Genomic DNA, 23752 nt, shown 5'->3' on the forward strand with positions numbered 1-23752 from the left:
TCTCAACTTCAACACTCACGCTCCTAATGTCTGTATCCCACAGGTTTCAGTAAATGCAACCTTACACTAAACTGCAGTTAATTAAGACTCTAGAGAATAAAGGAGAAGTGATTTATGACGCAATTCACACTCTATAAATACACGTGTAACATATCATAATTTCTTTTCAAAGTTTTTTCCTGTACAGTCAATCACATGGACACAGCACAAGGGAACACTCATTAACCAAAATATGGGAAGAGAAAGAAAAGCTGTGTTTATATAACAATGGAGTCACAGGTTGATGTGCACACATGTAAAACAAAAAAAAATGATGGCAAAAAAGGCAGAGAGAGGCAGGACAGAGCGGAGACGGTCACTATGGATACATAGATGAAAGAGCACAGCGCTGATTAGACTTACGGGCACAAGCTTCATGTACCACTTGGTTGGAGACTGCAGCAGCACAGCAAAAGAAAAAAGACAACAACGAGGAAATACCTGTTAGTGAGATTAGTTCGTAATGCGATTAGTAATACAAGGAAAGACATGACAGCAGTGAGATCAAAGGGAGAGAACCTGTGTTTTGTTGAGCGTGCACGAAAAGCGGCCCACACAACCCAAACGACCCTGAAACTGTGTTCATTGTAATGCGGTGTTAAGTTCTGTGTGTGTATCTCAGGTTTTTGATACTCATATGACTGTGGAATTAGAGTTTAGTTATGGCCACGGCATATATGGGTTACTTCATAGTCACAGTGTCTCTCGAATAAAATGGCACAGCAACTAAATAGTGAACAACAACAGTTCAGTTAGGACCACTTTAGTCAAAGAAAACTTTATTTCCGTTGCAATTTGATATTTGGTGGTATGGCTCTGTTCTGGGACCTCTCTGCCCCTCCATGTGCCCATGTGGAAAGCCAAAGGCAGAGAGAGCAGGCCTCTCCACCCTTCCCACGCCTGCATGGAAACCTTAAGACAGAGAGAGCACTCCTCTCCGCCCTTCCATGTGCCTACATGGAAAGCTGACGCCAGAGAGAGCAAACCTCACTGCCCTCCATGCGCATGTGAGGAAAGCCTGAGGCAAAGAGAGCACACCTCTCTGCCCTTCCATGCGCCTGTATCAAAAGCCTAAGGCAGGAAGAGCCCACCCCTCAGCCCTTCTGCGTGCCTATGTGGAAAGCCTGAGGCAAAGAGAGCACACCTCCTTGACCTTCCATGCGCCTACATGGAATGCCTAAGGCAGGGAGAGCAGCAGCAAAGATGCCCCCAGGAACAGAACAGAACAGCATCAGTGACAAACAGAAATGACATTGATAAGTCAGACACAGCATGAAAAGGAGGAGCTGGGGTGGAGGCAGGTTGCAAAGCGGTTTGCAGAGAAGCAGCAACAGTAGGCAGGCCTGAACAGTTTAAATAAGGTGCCCTGAATGAAATTTGCCAATTGTTTGCGTAGAAAGGAATCATGTGATCTATTAGCAATCAGCTGATCGGGCTGTTTGGGATCAACTGTTGTAGCTGGGATGTGAGCCTAGCTTAACACCGTGGCCTGCCTGAACTAACGCTATGCTCCATATGAAACATTTCAAGAACATGGATCATTAGACCTGCAAGTAAGCTGTATTACATGTAGCACACTGTAGGCAATCTATAATAATAGGCATGCATCCTTCTTTACTGTCTTTAAAGACATACTTCCTGATTGGGAGTCTTTTAAGTGTCCCAAATTTCCTCTGAGCTCACTGCTGATGTGTGGAAGCCTTCAGTGAGAATTTCATGAGTTTAAATTGCTGACATGAATCTTAGAATTAAGGGACACCGTATGGCACCTCCAAAATCAGGAACTGTACTGTACTGTTGCTAAAGAGAAGAGCATCCGCTAAATACCCATAGTAGCTAAAAGAAACCAAATAACAATCCCACTGCATAAATGTAGCCAAACTGTCAGCTATCCGCTGACAATGTAAGCTGATTCCAAAAGAGTGGAGGCTTGCCTCAGTCAATAGCTAATTCCCACACTACCTTGAAGCATCAAAGAACCGAATGTGAGTGCCACTTAAAGTGGCTGGCAAGTGCTCAGCTTCAAAGGGCGAGCCATGACTCGTGAGAAAGTACAGCCGCTTTGTACTGAAGCCCCCCCAAATAAATAATACAGACAGCGAGAGGATAAAAAGATCAGTTGCAGCTTTCTCGGATTCTCCTGATTTGATTACCGTCACAGCTCTCTGAATGGTAATTTTAGTCAACAGCGAGAGCCTGATGCCATCAGAGGAGAAAACATGATGTAATCTAATAAACAACATATTAGGTAATCAGTTGTATCTGTTTGCCAGTGAATGGACTGCCTTTAAACCTGATATTGCTCCATCATTGTGACTCTGGATGTGATGCTGTAGTGCAGGGGTGGCCAACCAGTCAGAGACCAAGAGCCACAAAAATTACCGTGGTAGTACAAAGAGCCACATCAGACACCCTGTGCTTACAAACGCACTCCCTCTCTCACACAAACACGAAATGACATAAAATCAAAATCCATACATTTCCAATTTTCAAAGCCAGATTTATTTATCTCACACACAAATGAATAACCATGAATAGAGATACACACAAACACAGTCTCTCCCTCTCATACTGTCTCCAGATTAGTGTTGTCACGGTACCAAAATTGGGACCCACGGTACGATACCAGTTAAAGTATCACGGTTCTGAGTAGTATCATGATACCACAGCAAAGATGAGGCAGATGTGCCTTTTGTCATTTATAAAAAGATAAATCACTTTTCTATAATACATCAATGATATTTCAGTGGAATAAATTACTTATTGACTTATTCATACTTCAAAAACAGCATCAATAAGTGATTAACATAGGGGGGATCAAAATAAAATAAATAAATGAAATAAAAATCAACCAGCCACCCTCCTCCCCTGACAAGTAAAGAACAGTCCCTAAAGTGCGGTGAGGTTTGTGGGCCTTTACCTGACACAAAGACAAATGTAAACGGCTCGTTTCTCCACTGACACGCCACATACCTGTGTGCCACCACAGCCTGGCTGTTCAGGTATTTCTGAGCAGTCATGACACCAATTTATTCACCTGGAGCCGGGCTTCTTGGGCGCCAGTAAGCCATTATCTTGTGCCGCGGAGCACTATGGCTATTATTGGCCAGCGCATGGACACTCACCCTCCTTGATTGGACTTTGAACTTAACCATATGAACCATGTCATGTACCGTGGTGTTTAAGTAGCAGCCTACTGCGGTCTACCATTGGTACCAATATACCGTGCAACACTACTCCACACACAGTCTCTCCCTCTCTCATACTCTCTCCACACACACACGCACACACACAAACAAAGACACGCATTTCTGCCCTGACATTTTTTGTTGTGCGATATCGCCACCGCGCTACAGTCCTGCATTCCTCCCAAACTCCACACCCTCTCACCTGCCTGTGCCACTCCTCTCTCTCTCTCACTCGCTCCACTTAAGCCTGTTACATTTCTTAAAGGGCCATACGCACTCATAACAATAAATTGATTTTTTTATGACGGAAGAGCCGCACCCCGATGGTTTTAATTAATGGATCGAAGAGCCGCACACTGATAGGCAAAGAGCCGCATGCGGCTCGCGAGCCGCGGGTTGGCCACCCCTGCTGTAGTGTATATTTTCTATGTCCGGCATTATTCTCTTGAAGTGTATGTGAGCTCCTTTCTTTATTGTGCTGCGTATTTTAGCAGATATTTTTTGTCATTTATATTGTCATGATTCCATGCATTTATCAAACACAAGGATGCAGGTTCCTGGATATTTGTTGAACCTCGCAAATTTGGTTATACTAATACATGTCTTGAAAACAAGGCCAAGATCCCTAACTTAAAGAAACCATTAGCTGTCGTGCACTGGAATTCAGTGAACATTGCAAAAGGTCATTCAAGGCAGAGAGGGAGAAATAAAGTCTGCCCTCTGCCTTCCAATACATGACCTCATAAAGTCAATGCAAGCTGAACATTTGGTTGGCAGGATGGGAGCATGGCATGAGACAGAGCAGGGGAGATCGATCTTTGGGTTATGATGAACTTTGGGCTTCTCTGACTGTCATTAAAATTCTGTATATGAGCAGGAGGTGAGCCTGGGGTTTTGATAAAGGCTGCTGTGATGATGCAAATGGCTACTAATGCCCACAGATCGCCCATGAAGGGGTCAATGTGAACTTCAATGACAGGGTATTCAGAATACACAACTCGAAGCCTTGCTGCCCTGGTTAGTTTGAGAATATGATGGAGGAGATCAAGACTGTCTGCATCTAAAGTGATGATCTAAGACTGTGGGCTAAGCAGGGTCAAACAGAGTTTAAAATCTGTTATAGCCACCAATCAAACCCCTGGGGAGAGGTAACGCCTTCATCCATCATCTGCTTACAGAAAGGCAAACACACACAAAAAAACACGCACACAAACGCACAACACACATACACTCCGTCCATCTCCACTTCAATCATCCTGCAACTCTCCCTCTTCCCCATCAAAGTTCATCCTCTGATGCCAGACATGTCCGGCTGAGCTGCGGCTCAGCGTTTGCAACTTAAAAGGATTAGCCCTCACTTCTCTGTCCTGACGCTGCCTTTGCAGTCACCCACCCCCCACACACCTCCCTCCTACTACCCTCCACCCACCCTCACCCCTGGGTACGGTACAGTAGGTTAAAATAAAATCACTGTTGCCCCGGTGAGCTCTAAGGGCTGTCCTAGGAGGGTACGTGTCTCTCTCTGTCTGACTGAGACAGAGGCTGCCTGTGTGACTCACACTGCAGTCATACCGCAAAGACAGAAGGGGGGAGATTTGGGGAGGTGGGGAATGATGGAGGGATAGAGGAAGGATAGATAGAGTGGCTAGCCGTCTGCAAAAAAACAAACAAAAGGGAAACAGTGGTGCACAATTTTTTTTTTTTTTTTGCACGTTAGTGCAGTTTAAATCATTTTGTGCCCCCCATACCCTAATGCAAATTACAGACAAATTCCTCTCTTTGTCACCTTGTTCTGATTGACTGATGTAAATGAGACCCTCATTTCCTTGCCTCATTTCGGGCCAATCAACTTACGTGATTGTGTGTGTGTGTGCACAATTAGGACATTAATGCTCAGGCTTTGTTGTGTCTCAGTGAAAGGCAAATAAAATGAGTGGTTTCTTTCTCTCATAAAACAGCACAGCTTATTGTTAGTTTGGCAACAGAAGACATATATTTCTGGCCTGATTGCAGAGGCAGAGGAGGGACAGAGAGAGTCAGACAACAGCCTTGTGGTTTTATGACCACCCAGTAAAATTTATGGTCATAATAGCCATTTTATGACTGATACACATATGCAGAATATATACATGTATATAAACTGAGACACTGAAAGGCAGAAGACAAAAACACTTGGATGGAAGCAGAGTCATTATTACATTTGAATACCCAAAACGCTGACTGTGCCTGCCTTGCATCTGCCAACACAGCAAGCAGTTGTTATGCAACGTGTCCTGTCTGAGGCAGCGAGACCACTAAGGTAGACACAAATTAAAGTTTAAAAACTGTCCTGTAAACAATATGCAGAGAGTGGTTTTAGAAAAGGCCGATATTTCACCAAGTATTCATTCGGCTCAAATTTCACATGTACAATGCAATGAACTGTTCTTTCTGATATTCAAAAAAAGTATTTAAAGGGGTATTTCACTGCTAGAAAGATCATCTTTTTAGAGAACTGGGCTGCAGTAGAAAGGCAGAAATAATTTTGAAATTGGTGCTATACCTGACCAGAGAAAACAGAGGAAAGAGGCTTTTGCTCAAGCGGTAGAAAACCTACAACTTCCAGAAGCACTGTGCCACACTGGACCAATAAACGCTTCCACTGATAGGTGACGGTGATGTGAGCTTGTCCGTTTTAACACAGAAAGCAATATGACGGCCGGCTGGTTGTTATAAATCTGGCTGCTGGCAAGATGGGAAGAGGGAAGTTTACCACATACTGTACACATGGTTATGATACAAAGCTGGTTGAAAAAACAGAAAAGTGCCCCTTAACGCTGAACAGACAGAAGCAGAACCTGTTTCAGCAGCTGCATGCAGACACACTGACTGATTTGAGAGTACTTTATCGGAAAGTGTACAACTACATCATCTAATGACTGTGACTTTCATCACAGTTCAGACTAGAACAATGTAGCCATGAGCAACAGAGAGAGACAGTCATCATGAGGACACACACTCCCTCAAACACACACACACACACACACACACACACACACACACACACACACACCAATCCGCGTGAGCCTCCCTGAGGTTAGGGATGATGTTACTGAAGGGCCAACACTCACGCTTGGGGGGCCAAACAAACTGATGTGTTGGCACTCACATCATGAGCAGGCATGGCTCCACATGTGAGACACTCAAGGACAGGGTGACTATGCTGCAAAGAGACTCTGACTTAACTCGAGTTTTTCCGTTTTGGAAAGAGTTTTCTTGTTCAACAAGCATGAAAAAATGTAGATGAAATGATTGGTCACTTATTTTTGATGCAGCTTCACCAGTTAAAAGTGTGTGTGCTCATGAGGGATAGCTGAGGCATGCTGTGTGCTGCGTCTGCACACTGACTGGTCAGATCAGCATCAAACATGGTGGAAGTCTGCACAGCCCTGGGACTGGGAAAAGAACCACACACACACACACACACAGTGCAATGCTTCATGTCAACTCTCTACAGACGAAAACAAAAGGGACAGGGTCTCAATATTTTCCTTAGGTAGTCTTTCTAACTCTCTAAACATTCCTGCAAAGCAGCATCACTGGCTGTGTCACAGTTTGTTGCCTGGCATAAACTGTGACAGAGAGGAAGCTAGGAGAGGAGGCATGACCCTGGGGAAGGGGTGAGAAAAGATCTGATGATAGAAGAGACAGAGTCTTGAGCGTAGGAGTAGAGTAGAGATCAAGGGCATGGTGAAATTGAAATGTAAAAAAAGGAAATGAATAATAAAAGAGAGCGGAGACTGAATGGCTGCTGATGAGTGTGAACTGAATTTTCTCAGGGTTATCTAAAAATGTGTTAAGGGGGTTCATGACTTTCAGGAATCACTGAAACTTGCTAAAAACCCACTGCATCATACAGAAACCACAAAGGTTACGTTTCTGTTTGAAAACTGCTGGTGATGCATAATAAATGATACAGAGGTGAGAAGCAGAAGCATGAAGGATGAGATATCAGTGTGACATCATCCACCTGCTCCCACCCTCTCCCTCCTCTTGTCTGATCATCCCTCTGCTGTGTCGGGGTGATAATTAGTGAATGCTATGCCAACTCTGACCCTCACTGCCAGACCATAATACCTAATGTAGCACTGACCAAGCACCCAGGAACAGTGCTGGGCTTTGAAACCATTTTTACATAGTGGTCAAACGTTCAGATCTGTCACGTTATGCCATGGGGCCCAAAAATACTTTTCCCCATAGACTTAAATGACATGACATGTTTCACGATAGGTATTTGATCCAATCGGTTAATAACATTTCAAAAGTCTAAAAGTGCAGATTAAATCATACTTTTATCCCCACTCAAGTTAGCAGAGGGCTAAACCAGAAGTTGCTCTATGGGCCGCACAATGCAGAAGATACAGAAATCAATCTTTTTTTGGCTTTCCGTGCCACTAAGCAACTTTCATTGGAATGTAGGGGGCTCCACTTCAAACACCATATCCAGTTTTCTTTATACATCCATGGTACTGACACACAGACATGGACCTGACTGAAATTTATAATCAGTGATAAAAAGGTTTAGGCCCGGTGTCCACCAAAGCTTTTTTGCTATGGATGCCCAGCTGGGAGCGTTTGAGAGCTCTCTGAAGGAGCACCTTTTTTACAGCTGGAACGCTCTGGCTCCGTGGAAGTAAACATGTCGGCACAAGATAGAGTATTTGCTTTAGATGAGGGGAAGACTATAGCATGCAGCGAGAGAAGACTGACCCGCCAGTTTGTGTTGGTTCAAGAGAGGAAATATAAGATATATACAGTGTAGTGACATATTTCTCCCCCATGGCTGTTTTTGTTGTTCAGCACTTGTACGTGTAAGATGAGACGGTTTGTCTTTGCGGTATTTGTCCCTCCTACACTGTGACTGCCAAAGCGGCAGTGAGAAGTGCAGCATTTTTACCCAAGCTTGAACATTTTTAAACCCTCAGCACTGAAAAAAAAATAACGCCAAAGAGGCAGCGATCAGTGCAGAATTCATGGTCAGGGCCTCATCATATTGCCAGTGTTTGCAGGGCACCGTAAATATGCAGCACTCCCATTGCTAAGGATTGAAAAAATACACTGGCCTCAGGAAAAAATCCCGCTTTGGTGAAGACAAGCCCTTAATGTGGTTTGTTGCAGGACTGTGTATCGGCAAGAATCAATACCTGTGACAATACAATTATGATTAAATATACTGCAATATAGTGTGATACTGTAAGCAAGGCGATATACTACACTAAAGATAAATTACAACACTGAAGGATCTAGCCATCAGGGGTTTAAACAAAACAAAATGAACCACTGCTACTAATCTTAACATGTAAACTATTATTTTGAAACATAACATCATGATATTAAAGTGTATCAATATTTTCTTGGCCCCCTACTATTTTGTGAGATTTAAATTCCTAAGTGAACGAACACATTAATCAGTGTATATGTGAATAATTTATTGGAAACGCAGAGTCAAACTACAAAATCCAAATACAGATTTGTGTAGTTGCTCAAATACATAACACACACACACACACACACACACACACACACACACACACACACACACAGTTATATAACAGATTTGGACTGAGGGCAGGACTTCTCCCTAACCCCACATGGGTGACCTCGCACTAACTGACTGCTGGCCTAATGAGACCCGAGAGCACTGATCTGCTGGTTAGGGCACAAATGAAGTGAGTGAAGCTCGTACTGTCGCCACGGCAGATAAACTTGTCATCAATTTGAAGATGTCTCCTTTTCTCATTTAACAAATACAGACTGAGCTTACGTCTAAAACTAAAAAAAAAAACTAAAACATATGCGAGTGAGATTTTCTTCGATGGTAGCTGGGTGTTAAGGGCTTAAGATCTTCTCGAGGAAACTGGCCTCAGATATTACAGTGACACAGAGGTCTGGGACAAATATCTGTCAGTCAAAAGGAGAATGCTGTGGTAAGTCCATTAAGTGGCACCAAGGATTTCACTTAGCTTAGATGAAACTGTCCATCAAACTGGCGACATCTGTATGTTGAAGTGTAGTTAGTGAAGTGTTGGGAGAGAGGAAGGGAAGGAAAAAAACACCCACCCGAGGACTCCCAGCAGGCTCGGCACTCTGCGTCTCCCTTTTCCTCTGTTCCTGAGAAATGACCTCTTTCAGATACTCGTTTACCTGAAAGAGAGAAGGCAAGATTCAAATTCACAATGAGTAACATTTAATATAATATAATATATATTATTATATATGTCGTATAAAGAGTAATAATAAAGTTCCTTATCACATTTTTATCATGAGCATTTTAATTTAAATAAAACTAGGTAATTGTGCTTTTGTGTTACGTGTCAATTTACTGTCTCTTCCATAAAGAACCATGATAGAATCTGTGTTTAAAGGCATACATCGTAGGAGTTTTTGGATTTACTGAATCAATTTAATCAGAATGAAGTCCAGTTGAGTTGAATCTAATCTAATCTCACTCAAGCCTACACTTTGGACAACTTACAGTATGTCTGCTTAAATGTATACGGCTCCAGTTAAAGCAGAAATCAGCTTTCTTTAATCTGGTGAATTTTTGGACCTTTGGAACACAAAGGGACTCCAACAGAGAGCCATATGTCCGACCAGCAGGACTCCATGACCACACCTGTTAGCTATTGTGTGTGTACGTTTTTGTGTGTGTGTGTGTGTGTGTGTGTGTGTGTGTGAAGCTCAGGGCTGGCGGCAGCCCAACGTTCCTACTAGAAGAATGTAAACAGACTGGGCCCTGTAGCACTGTATGGAGGAGCCGCAGCCATCTGTACAGGCAGGCCATGGAGCCAACCACTTACTTCATAATGTAATGAGTCTCATGTACACAGTGCATGTCAGTTCAAAGGGTATTAGGCCACGTTTTACTGATGTGTAACATGTAATAATACTTGTATAATACCTACTGTAGTAATGCATTTTACAGATCATTTTTAAAGGGTCGTTTGCATTTGTTTTCTTGTAGCTCCTAAAGCACTTTATGTACAGTATATAAAACTTGGACTAAATCCAAATATTAAATGCATGAAAGAATGTGCTTTGCACATTAAAGTGATGGATGGCCCCAAACAGCATTCACCACCTGTAGGCTTGACAGTTGGCTGTAAAAATGATGTAGTTTGATCACATACATTTGCAGCATCACTTCAGGTTTGCGTGTTTGGATGAACAGAGCTGCTACACCAAAATAATCTGTCTGTGTTTCAGTGGACATTAACTGGTTGTAATAGAGTGTGCCTGTAAACCCGGAACTCTGTTAGCGCTTTTAGCACTTCCGGTTCTCTCGTCTAAAAGTCAATACGTTTTTGAATGGGATTTTGGTAAAATGCCTCAAATAAGGTCTGTGGTTAACAAAAGCTTAAGCGAGTTTCAGGTTTTGTTCTACGACATAAAACACATCAGTAAATACCCTACTTGTGAATTTTGAAGCTTTTACGTGTCGTAAAAAAGGCGGTTGCTAACAAGTTGCTCAATGCGACTATAAACCCTGTCGTGGACAGAAAACATCATCACCCTCGAACAGGCGAGAGTGCTGGCAGTCTGCCATTACAGCTTCTTATTTAGCTTAAACAGTCCGATTTCCCCATTATACAACGTTAGCTTTTTACTTCTGGCGATCGCATTTAAGCTTCAAATGTGGTATGAAAGGTGTTCATATGTGAAGATTATCTCGCTGAACAAAACCTGTAAGTATCATAAACTTGTGTTAGCCACAGAGCTTATTTTCTGACATAATCCAAAACACAATGCAAAAATCACATTCACTTTCTCTTCCGGGAACCAGCATGATGCTAAACTTCGGGGTTTTGATGTCAGCCCTGGCACACTCTATTACCCTGATTGCTGTTCATGGAAAGAACATAAGAATACAGAAACAAAACACAGCTTAACAGCAACCTTTACACATTATTATCTGTACTACCCCTTGTCAGTTGAAACAAGAATGTGTGTTTTAGCTTTAGAGTTCAGAGGAGTCAAAAAGAAAAGATGCCTTATGTCATAGCTAATGAGAACAGCCACCTTATACATGTGATCCTTAACTGCATGCAAGATGTAGATAATGTTAAATCACACCATCATCGACAGGAAAAAGCACAAAAATGTCACGTGACGTCACCATATTCTTGTTCCCTGAATTTCTCTTGCACATACAGTGAGTCACGTTAACACATGGCCATCCTTGTATGAATAGCACTCTGTTAAAAGGTTATAAAAGCAGTGAAAGAAGTGAAGAATTTGACAATTATTACACCCAGGAGGATGTTTGCTCATGTGCTGCAAGTTCACCTGTACACGTCATATGGTACGACCTCAGGGTGCACATGTAACAGACTTGATGGTATTTGGGTCAGTGTTTTTGAGTGTAATATCTTGCTGTGCACTGTGGAATTTCAGAGGTCAAGCTATATGAGCCCAACATTGATGAAATGCCCCTGAGCGAGGGTATCCACAGTAACTTGTGTTCAGCACCAGCCTGCTCAAAGTTTATGATGTGACACAACCCCAATGGCTAGCATCTTACAATCTGTCCTTGTAGTGACAGTAAATCTGTTATTTTAAAAAGATATACCGTTACCCACCTTGTTGATCCAGGTGGTCACTGCGTCCTCTGTGTCATAAGGTGTTTCCACCTCGGGGTCGCTGGATGAATACTGACGAATGCAGGCCATCACCTTCTCGACGCTCACCATCTCTACGGTGTACGCCATCATCAGAGTGTCGATCATTGCCAAGTGGGCGCTCTGAAGGAGAGAACAGCACAGAGAAAGATTTAGAGGGTGAAAACGAGTAGCTTTGAGGTAGCTGGGGATGCTGGTAGATGCTCGACTGTGATTCATTTCCTACTGATAGCAAAATTGAAGTATTTTAGCAAATTCTCTCAGAAGAATTTGGCCAAAATTCTTGGCCAAGTGTAAAATAGTGCACAATAAGAGGTTAGAAGATGAGAAAATTAGTGCTGTGTTTTCTTGACAATGTAGCTAAAGAGACAGATCACTTTGCTCTGAGAAGAATTGAACCTCAGACCACAGCAGTGGTTTTATCTCAGTTAACAGACTGAGTTGTCAGACTACATGAAAATCCGAAGCTTGAACAGAATCAAGATAACACACATGTATAAAAATGAGCACTTCCTGCATGTTACTGATTGCAGACAAAGTCAAAATCCTGTCAGGCCCAATTGAGACCAAAAACAAGACATGAAAAAGCCAACAGTAAGACAACACTGCAAACACATTCTGGAGTGTGGAGCGAGGCATTGAAAGGGTAGTGATTTATAGGATTGAACCAGGATCCTCCACTGTACTGTATATCTGAAACTCTGTCGTCAGTCAAGCAGTCCCTTGTGGTTGTTGCCCTGGAAACTACTGTCTTCATCCCTGGTTACAAGACCCAGTTTGCTCACAGCGACTGCTAGCCTTTAAGAATCCTGAATAAGACATCTTCCTGACAACAGAGTCCAATTAATAGAATTGGCATCCATGATAAGCTGCTAGGGTAGAGTGGGGGTTTTTATTTTGAAAAACTACAAATATGAATCAATTTTTGACACAGAACCGTAAAGTTCATCACACAGTGTCACTGTGAACATCTTTCACTGACTTACATGTCCTACTTTTCACTGGGTAAGACTGTGGTTGATTCAGTTCTGTGCTATTAATCAGTATGCTGGTTTATCTAAGACAAATATCAGACCGTCATGGATTATATTCTCTGCATGTTGTATGAGTACTCCTGCACTTTGGCTTTGCTCCCAATAGGAACTCTTTAGAAATACCATGTTTAAATCTGATATTGAACGCAACACAAGGACCAGAACAAGGAGAGGTGTGGTTACCAGTTCTACGCGGCAACATGCAAATTGACACAATCATTTTCACTATTTAGTGATCAAATAAACTATAGCTGTAAGTTTATGAGAATTTATGTTGTTACTCTTTTTTCAGATGATGGGCATCTGTTTATGATGAAACATGTCACATATTTCTCCATAGTCTTTATCCACAGTGTCACCTTGTTTCTTGTCTTTACTATTTATTTCCTGCAATCATTACTAGTCATGCCATTGGTCTGGTTTCCATCAAAAAACAAAGACTACCTCATGGATGAGGTACAATGTTTTTCAAAACTGAGTAAATGCAGAAAAAGGGTTTACTTTTTTCATTAATTTAACCTATTCATGAGATGCAAAGGAAACCAACTTCAGCTTTCAGTAGCTTGTGTAGCATTCCACAGCTGTTTAGACTCATCAGGCTAATCTTTAAATGATAACAGCTAAAAACTACTTGAGGCATACGTAAAGTCACATTTTGGATCACCTAGCACCACTCTGCTCGTAAACTTCTATTACAGAGCCAATGTCAGTGTCTGTTCCACCATAACAAAGGAGAATGGTAAACTCTAAAACAAACATGTCAAAAAAATTAAAATTTCCATTAAAATCAAACTAATTCGTTTTAAAGAGAGAGATATTCACACATCCAACTGTCTCGGATGCAGGTGTGTCGGAAAATATCACTTGATTCTTTGAACAGAAAATCCTGAACACTTTAAACGCTATTGATAAAGGTCCAGGAAGACCGAAATAATGGTGTTACTAATAACTTGTGAAGCTGAGCAAGAGAAGTGTTTGGGATTTGCTGTTTAAAGATCAAAATCGAAGCAACAAGGCAGTCACAAACAATTAAATTGTGCACATAATTTCCATTGTTACATTAAAGAACAGTAGCCTATGGGACTCAAACCCCATATACATATATAGTGTGTGGGTCAGTTCATATCACAGATAAAAGCATAGGTGGGCAAGTTAATTAACAGAAAGCTTTTACTCTAAATTTGGAGTGCATCAGTTAATATTAATTGGAAGCTACCCTCTGGAAGCAAACCATCCAGCCCTTTTGACAAAGCACAGAAAATCTTCTATGTTCTCACTCTGCAACTAAGTCATAAGAAAGAGGCTGTTAAGATGGATTTGTGTATGACTCTGACACCTCAGACAGGTGTTCACTCCTACCAACAGTCCACCTTTGTTTCCTTTAACTACAATGAGTTCTTGTAACTAGGACACTTCCCCAAACGTAATGTCCTGATCATGACATCAATCGATCTTAACTAGACTTGCTCAGTGACAGCTCTGTGACCCCGTTGTACCAGTGCTTGGTTCCCTTCTCTTGCTTGCAGATATAAATATGTTTTTAGTTTGTAAGTTTATTTTTGAAGACTGATGCCTAATTAGTGTATGCTAACTAGCTATGTTACATCATAAAAACAGGCTTTATGATATGAAAGGCAAGTTCAAAGCAGCAAAAATAATTTAGCATTAAAATAATATTTCTCTGGGTCAAAACAGACAAGTACAGAGCTTTTCATATCATCTGGAAACAGTCCTGTCAACTCTTAAACTCATGCATGTTTACATACTGAGCAAATTTTAAGAAAGACACTATGCTGACATGTAATCAATCACTTTAATTTGCAATGTCGGTAGTAATATAAGATAATGTGGAAAGTCTTTACTGCAGCATGGTGGTATGGGTACGGCAAACTGTGTAATCTGTGTATTTCAGTCCTCGGCTCCTACCTTTAACTCCCTCTATTAGTCTGCTCTGTTTTGGGAAACCACCAAACACTACCCTGGAATCAAAACGCCAAATATTTATACTTGGGCCGCAGGTTTTCCATGAGCTAACCCGATTCATCAGGCGTACAGTTAAAGCGGCCCCTTGAAGATCCACAGAGATGCAGTGCAAGACAGAGAAAAGGAAAAATGTATGAAAAATATCAGTGGAGGGTTTTATGATGAAAGTGATGTTGGAGAGCTGCGTGTTCCCTCACTCTGTCGTTAACAGCCAATGTGTCATTTTATGCTGATAATAAGGCAGAAGAGATTAAGCCAGACTGCTTGGTTAAGTGTTTCATTTCCTCTTGGACCACTCATGTGTGCTGTTTTGCATATTATTCGCTCATGTTTTCTTCTTACTGTGTGTCATTTGTTTGATGAAAGCTGGAAAGACCAAGGGATTTTCTTCCCCCAAAATGTATAATGATATTGTAATATTGGCTGTCAGGTTAGCAACTACAGTGCATTTTTAGATATGAAATGAATTTGCTTTGTGACACTACATTAGCTTAATGCTTAATTTCCACTATCTCTGATCTGGCAACCCAGCAGCAAACCAATCCCATTTAATAACACACTGCCAACATGCTTCCTATTGGCCTTCATTTAGCCTGTCCAAACATTGTAAAACACGATCCCAGACACAAACAGCTAAATGCATGTACACATTACACATCCTGTTATGAATTTGTAGAGCACATTTACAAATCTGCCCTGTATTTCCACTACAAATGATCAACTCCAGGCAAAACTGAGTTCTAAAAGGCCAAGGGACCAGCATCATTCCTCAAAGGCCTATTTTGCCTCCAGCTTCCTCCCCTCTGCTGAGCAATTTGAGGATATTGATTTGGATCTGCTGTGGCCTGATGAGATAAAATGACAACAAGGAGAAGTAATCTTGTTTACCAGACCACAGACCTGCAGTCTCTAATCATATTGAATGACACCAGGCCATTGTGTGGGAGGAAGAGGCTAGCGTCAGACCACATGCTTCCAGGATTTTTGTGTTTCTGACTCTGGGATTGTGCATACTTCATAATGAGACAAAACAGCTTCATTCAGCACTTAAAATTCAGAGGTGTTAGTGATTAGCAGCAGTTTGGAGTTGACACAATACTTGAAAGCATGAAAGCCAGAGTTTTGATCCATCTCTGCAAACTCAAACTGTTTAAAACTGTAATTAAATGGAAAAAGAGAAGAGTGGAGAAGGAGGAGGACCCAAACAAAGACAGTGATGAGTGAGGCACTTTACACAGAGTCAAGAAAATCACTAAACATCTAATTATGTTTACCTACTTTTAATTACTAGAAATCTTTAAACAAAACAAAATTTAGAGCCCCGTTTAAGAAAACAAGCAGTACTGCTTAGCATTTCTAACAATTGAAAATGAGCAAACAGCTTGAAACATGTTTTAGTATCTGGAACAGCTTGAAATCATGGGGAGATTGCGTTGGCTGTTTGGGAGGCTGACTGACACATATTCCCCCATTGCAGTTTTCAAAAAATGTTGACCGTGACTTTTTTTTTTTTTTTGGTCACAGTCAACATTTCAATTTTGATATTTTAATATCACTTTGCTAAAGGGTGTAATGAGTTTGGCTCTTGAGGAAAAGTGTTGGAGCTGCACTGAAGTTGTTGACATGTACTTCAAAGTGATGACACCGTGAGGAACATGGGCTTCTGAAGGCTGATGGAGAGGCTGGCATCTTCTGCATGTCCACTGTTATGCCACAAATATACAACTTGACATTATTCAACATTTCAATCTCTGACTTTATGTCAGGATAGAAAGCCCTGAGGCTAGAATTGCACTTGGGACACTAAAATGCCGCATTAATACAATTTATAATGCACAGGTGCTATATGAACTATCATCAGGGCTTCCTACCTGATGTGTGAGGTGAGTCAACATTAAGCAATATCATGCTTAAGATTTATTATCATATAATAGTAGTGCCCCCCCCAAGCCACTTTTACACTGCCTTTTCGAGGCGGAAATTTCACACCATTATGCCTCTACTCTGTGTAAAAGATACAGTTGTGGAATGGGAGGACAGAGTTATCTCGCCTTTAAGTCGGCATCGGAGGTAGTAACAGCTCAGAAATTAGGTCTATATAAAAGGGACAGGTGTAACTTTTTGACAACGTGTTATGCGTGCGACCCACCATGGGAGATTTAAAAAGTAGCTGATAGCAGTTAGCAGCTAACTCAAAGAAGGACGACTACTGAAGATGCGATCTGGGAGCACCTTACCATCCCAACAGAGGACGAGAATGACTGCCATAAAACAGAGATGATAAATGATTATTATTATTGCCATTTTAATGCATTTGTTATTGTTTATAAAGCGTCGCCGACTCATCTGTTATATGTCATACTAGAAGCCTACACTCTTGTGTTACATGTCACACCCATCGCACCTCTTCTGCTTCCACGATGCCGGCATGCAGTCTAACATCACACAGCGCTGTTGTTTGGTTCTGTGTAAAAATACAAAGGCAGCATACAGAAGGGACTTCATAGTGGCACTAAAGCACAATCTCTGTGTAAAAAGGGCTTAAGAGGCTGTTGCACGCTATTTTTTTTAAGCTAGACAACCTAAAGCATCCATTGTCAGTATAGCTTGTTGGTATAGGGGGCTAACTAATGCTCCAAATTTAGGTGAAATTGTGGCGAGGGAACAACTGGCATGGCCATTTTTCAACTCTCACCTCAAGACATCTGAATGAAAAAGGGTTCTGCGGGTACCCAAGATTCTCCCTTATACTTATACTTGAGAAGGCTTGTTCCCAGTAAATGCTTTGTTTCTTCAATCAATGTACCCCTTCAAATTAAAGCTGTACATTTGTCTCTTTAAGGCAAAGACAACTAGCCAACTGAAGAACAATGTATCGCCTAACACATATAGATACATAACACATTAAAACAGGACAGTTGTGGAACCAAAATGGAAAGTGTACCAGTACTAGTCTGTGCACACCAGATTATTAGTAACATTAATTGTAAAATAAGAAACCAAAGTATGCGATTCCTACACTGACATATTTTTTTAACTAGCCTATACAGCATACCACAATAGTAAAAGCAAACTCCTGAAATTAACTTATGGCTTGTTGATTTTGGTGGGCCACTCCAAAGTTTTCAGTCAACCCATCTGGCCACCCCCATGAAAAATATCGAGGGGTGCCACTGTCAGACAAACCAACACTGAAGAACTGATAAAGGGCTGATAACAAAGCTTTTTTGGTTCATCAAAATAGATACAACTGTCTCATTTTATTTGAATAAATATGGGAAATCCCTCTGTAAAGGTCTTCTGCACTCACTGCTCACAAAGCATATAGTGCTTCAACTGCCATACTGTGTAACTCTCGCAGAAATGGTCAGTGCGGGGTCAGCTGACTGTGAGTAAATGTCAGGTGAAAGCTAGGAGGAAGAAAAGAAGCTCCAATAACTGGATGAATGCAGAGTGACAGTGGTGGTTAGATGGAGAAAAGTAGTAGAAGAAGAGATGGAGGAAGAATGGGAAGCAGGAAAGAGGTAAATTCTTCACTGCCCAGGGTGAGGGTTAGCCTTTCTAGTCAGAGAAGACCTGCCAGTCGTTTGCAATAGGGCTGTTTCCTATGTAAGACCCCATGATGTCATGTTTCAACCTTTAGGGCTGCTGAGCACATATGCTTTCTTTCAGCATTGCTTTTCTTCACATTTTATACACATATCCACACCTTGGAGCACAACCTCCGTCTTCCACTGCTAGCCACTGAGCAGCCCCACTGGAGCATTCTGGGATCAAATGCCTCGCTTAAGGTTATCTCTCTGGCTGCAAGAGGGAAAAATATTGCTGATTTACTCCATTTGAATCCCCCCAAGGATTTAAAAAAGACTGTTTCTCTAACCTTTAGTCTCTGCATACTCCCTAAAATACTGCCTTTCCCATATGCTCACTATGAAAACCATAATGACTAGTTATTTTAATCACACTTCAGTGAATGAATTGCATACATTTAAACAGTCACAGGCCATTTCGTAGACACAAAGACAGACAAACACACACAAGCATTATTTTTTGCTTTCTCATCTAAGCTCATTACGTCCATAAATCTTGTTTTGATTTCTCATGTGGTAAGAAGATGCTCCTTCATGGTCAATATCCTGTTTTTATTGCACCGCTACATCGCTGCTTCTCTGTATTTCCACCCAGGGAGATAAGCAAACACTGTTCATCTTTAATACGGCTTCTCGTTGGTGAAAGAGGAGAGATGAAAATCCACCGTAGGAGCCTGATTTAACATTGCACAGAGGAAGTGCAAAAACAAACTGCAGCGACCTACAAAAGATAGCATGTGATGCACTTCACCTCAGCGTTGTGTGTCTGTTAAATAAGCTAAAATCTCTATTGTCAGAGCTCTGCGCTGCTTGTTGTGGCGTGACCCAGGTAGCAGCTAATGCACAATGCTTCACTCCCTCACTGGTACTGTAAAGGATCTCAGAAAGATTTGGTTCTGGGGAATCGATACAGCTTTATTCCACTGCAAAATGATCTAAATTGAGGTAATGACAACAGTAATGTCTTTACCACAACGTACAGTAAAAGCTTTAGGGGGCTCCAGTGGCTCACAGCTAATGATCAGTCTGTGCCTTATTTTTTTTATAGGAGTGCAAGGCCTCATTGATTATTTATAATAATCCTAAAAGTTTTTTTTAGCAACTTCCATCAAAGAAAGTGGGAGCAGAAAATGACCCTGAACTAAAAAACCCGAAATCCTCAAACTTCTGCACTGCGCTTTCCTGGACCTCCTCAGGACTGAGGAAACACACACGCACCACACACACACACTGATTCAACATTAGCTCAGGGGACAGGGGTGATGTAATATTGAAATGCAGTCTGCTTTTAGTATTACAGCTCTCCTGTCCAGACCCAGAGGCTCCATGCTGGGGCATATGTCTAAAAATTGAATCTGTCTAGCTTCAGGTAACTTCACGCCAACTCAACTGGACATGGAAAAGCTCTCAGCTGTACCTCTTCTCTTTTAAAGGTCACCGCAAGTACTAAGTTAAAGGAGAAAAGCACTTTTTCGTATAAATACATATTCCCTGCTTTATTGAAAACAGGAAAGAGACGATAACATGCAACAAAGTTCAAGAGTTGATCTTTTTATAGTTTGTTTCCAACAGCAACATAAAAAGAAAGAAATCAGTTCATCACAAGAAGTTGTGTGATAGCCAACACAGAGCACTGTTCCGTGGCATCTTAATTCAAGGATATAATATACCATAATTTATATTGTGTTTAAAATGTAACCTTTGTTTTACCAGGATAGTCCACAGAGAGAAATGTCAACATAGCCGTACAGTTTACTGACAATACAAACAGCTCAATAAGGCATGAAGCGAAAAACAGAAAAACTTTAGGTTACTTGCATAACCCCGGTTCTCTGAGTAGCATGAGTGAGTGTCTGACAAGGTCACGCTGTAAGCCTTCCCAATGTGAGACACGAAACGAATGCTATGAAAGAGAACTTTTATTTTATGCACTTGCTAATGTTTACTAAAAGTACCAACTTTGCAACAAGGTGACAGATACCTTAGCCAGCTATAGCAGGAAATCCTTAACTTTAAAGGAAATGGCTACTTTAGAATGAAAACGCAGACAGTATTTACTGACCCTCATGCTGACAAGAAGTCCAGTGTAGTTTTTGAATCCACAAAACACATTTGGGGTATCGGAGGATAACAGCTAGCCAGAATAAGACGTAATTTACTAGCAGGAGAGATTCGAGAACTAGCACCCCCACTAGCCATCAGCTAGTCTTGCGCGAGTTGCCATGTAAACACAGCACGCCTACAGGGCAGGCTAACTGACCACGGTGAGAAATTATGCTATTAAAGTGGAGTAAATTACGTCTTTTCAAGTCAATTTTGCTTGCCCCGACTTCAGGGCACTTGGATTACATTGGACGAGCCTTTCTGACGTTTTTGAAATGCGTTAGCGGAGTTTTATTACACTTTCATGAGGGCCAGTAAGTACTGTCTGTATTTTCATTCTAAAGTAGCCATTTTCTTTAAGTGCTGGAAATTAGCATCAGCCATTAGCCAAATGCTGGTAAAATATGCAAGTGGCTGCTAGATCTGCTTGAGTCACCAGCCAAAATAACAATAGTAGCCTATTAAATGGCTGGTAGATTTTGGAATCCACCAGCCACAGAGGCAAGTGGACAAAACAGTTCATTTCCAACCCTGGTTACAACTAAATTGAGGTGAAAGTTTTAAGAAAAACCTGATGAGTGAAAGTCAAACTGAACTGAACTGAACTGAACCACTGAATGAATTGAACCATGACTGTTCTCAGTAAACACAGTTACTCAGCCACCAGTCACACAGGTACTGGTGCATCTCCCCTAAACTAACTGGAAGTTAGACAAATTCCCCCACAAGTATCAAAAATCCTTTAGAAACATAAAACCTTCCTTTTCTATCCCTTCTCTCTGCAGTTTCATTCTTGAATGGCACATAGATGGCACAACTCCTTTCACAGCTCACCCAATGGTGAGCAGAAATAAAAAAAGCTCTTGCACACAATTGCACACATGCCCATTTTGGAGGCACAAAATACCAACTGTGAGGTCTGGCTTCATTTGTGGGAACGGAGCTTTTAAGCAGAATACCTTCCCCCTCCATATGCTCCAGACCCAACCTAGCAATTATATTGAAACCTCAAAGCTAACCTTAGAACACTATCTGGGGACAGGATCATGGCTACCAGCCAGTGTTGACCCAGCCTGGAGATACGCCTGCACTGCAAATCCTTCCATCATGTTTGAAAAGCAAGGCCTTCTGGGTTGAAACTGTTTCATGTGTGAGTGGTGATAAAATACTGTTTGATTTAGTTTAAAGGGAAGTACCACTCATTTTACATAAACATGACATTTACCTGGTGCTCAGACTAAATCCCTGCAACAATACAGATAGGATTTCAAAGTGCAACAGTAGGAAACCTCCTCTTAGCTAAATCTGATACATAATTCTGCTCTACTTCTAAAAGTTCTATATTCTCACACACTGTCTTTGTCCAAAAAACCTTGCTTTTCTCTTCCTGTCATAGTCTCCATTTTACACTATATGAAATTTAATTGCAAGAACCCTAAAACTGGGTCTTTAACAAAGCAGTTTTCTGCAGTGTTGTTGATTTTACCAATGTACGTAGGATCATGGTTGTCTTTCTTCTGGCTGCACATAGGTTGTGCTAAATGCTATTTATGTGGTGGGAAAGAGAGAATTGTTTTCTATGATCATGTTTATATGAACAATCAAGGCTGTTCTCTGACTGAAGTCACTTCATTTTAATTATGAATCCATTACTGCCATTTTGTTGTGTTGTTCTTGTACCTGCTGACACATTTCAAAATCACATTTGACGTTTAATTCATATGTAAATTGCAATTAAAGCCCAAACTACAATAGTATAACCAACAATAACGCTCCTTTAATTTAATCTCAGAAAATGAGACTCCTGTATAAAGCTCTGCACAGGGCCAAATCTGTAGCAGCATAAATTCATTACGGATTAAGTGCTATTATAGCCTCACCAAACCTTGCATTTGTAATGTCGGTAATAAGGAGAACCAGGTGAATATTTTAAGATCTGCAGAGTGAGAACGATTTGTCACAAAATCCCCTGCGCTACATTCTGAAGAGAAAATGACACAGATTTTTCCCTATTAGTATAATAAGCTTACTGTGCCATTACACCAGATCAGAATATATAGCATTTAAGCACTAGCATGGGTCAAAATCTGCATAGAAGTTTTACTTGCTACCTTTTCATGTATGACTGCTGCACAGACGTTTCAAACGTTTTGTTAAAGCTGATGTGAGGAATAATCTTTTTCAAACAAGTGAGGAAATCTGAGCCTGTGTGGTTTTATTTAGATAAACTTTCCAATTTCCGACACTGAACTGAGAACATGAAGGTGTTGTTAACTACTTAGTTAAGTAGTTACTGGAGATTTTTTTTTCCTCAACAAAAAAATGTGTCTAAGGGCAGGTTACTTCTTGAGGCTGAACCAGGAGGCGCTCATCTATGAGCTTCCCTCCAGGGCCTGGCTCCAAAGGAGACCAAAGACAACGATCCATACGGCAGATTACTTTGAATTATTCTTAGCCTGGCCCCTGACCTGGGATCAATTTGCCTTGGGTAACCCTTTCAGGAGATGTTCCCTCTGAAGACAAAGCTCCTGGGCTCACACTATCTCCTGGATGCAATTGACTGATTTTTCCCCCTTACTTCATTTTGAATAATATATAGATTGACAAACAAATTTCCTGATACGGAACATAAGCTTGGTCTTCCTCTCTGCACTGTTCAAAGGCTTCTAGACAAAATTTAGGCTCCCGTGTTCAGGGTTATTGTCTCAACCATCATCAAGTGGACTCAGCATTACTGTTTTGTTCTTTGCAGACAAATAAAAAAGATAAATCAGTCTGAAGCACAGTCTTATCTAGTACAGAAAGATGCTCAGGACTCAGAACATCACATAATGTGCTCCCTGCCTAACCATCCATACTGTGCTGCCTGGGAGTCGCCGCTGGCACTGAGCATAACATACTGGCTGTGACTTCGCCGAAGCCGAGGACAGAAAGTACTTGGATGGGCTTCCCTTCCACCCTGCTGCTTCAGCTCGTCTTTGTTCATGAGATCAAGTGCAGAGGGAGAGAATAAGGACAGAGGAAGCTAGTTTGATGTCGAGAGATATTTTTTTCTGCCTAGCACTCAGGTTGGCTTTCTGTACTTCACCGTGTGTCTGTGTGTGTGTGTGGATGTGTATCTTTGTGTGTGATGCAGTGCCTTAGAAATGCCATCTGCC

General features: G+C 41.4%; 1 protein-coding gene across 4 annotated transcripts in view; it reads right to left on the reverse strand.

Annotated features, from left to right (window-relative positions):
* camsap2a (calmodulin regulated spectrin-associated protein family, member 2a) overlaps window positions 1-23752 on the reverse strand; it is a 61352-nt gene that overhangs the window by 23239 nt on the left and 14361 nt on the right. For 2 of the 4 annotated variants that reach the window (XM_049588116.1, XM_049588115.1), the window contains exons 3-5: window positions 11846-12007; window positions 9327-9410; window positions 403-435 (exon numbers count right to left, since the gene is read on the reverse strand). In XM_049588116.1, coding sequence (XP_049444073.1) covers window positions 403-435; window positions 9327-9410; window positions 11846-12007 — 279 coding nt within the window. The remainder of the gene's footprint in view (window positions 1-402; window positions 436-9326; window positions 9411-11845; window positions 12008-23752) is intronic. The other 2 variants (XM_049588118.1, XM_049588117.1) reach the window with 1 other exon arrangement.

This window comes from Epinephelus fuscoguttatus, linkage group LG10, assembly GCF_011397635.1.
Source record: "Epinephelus fuscoguttatus linkage group LG10, E.fuscoguttatus.final_Chr_v1".
Classification (NCBI taxonomy): Eukaryota; Metazoa; Chordata; class Actinopteri; order Perciformes; family Serranidae; genus Epinephelus; species Epinephelus fuscoguttatus.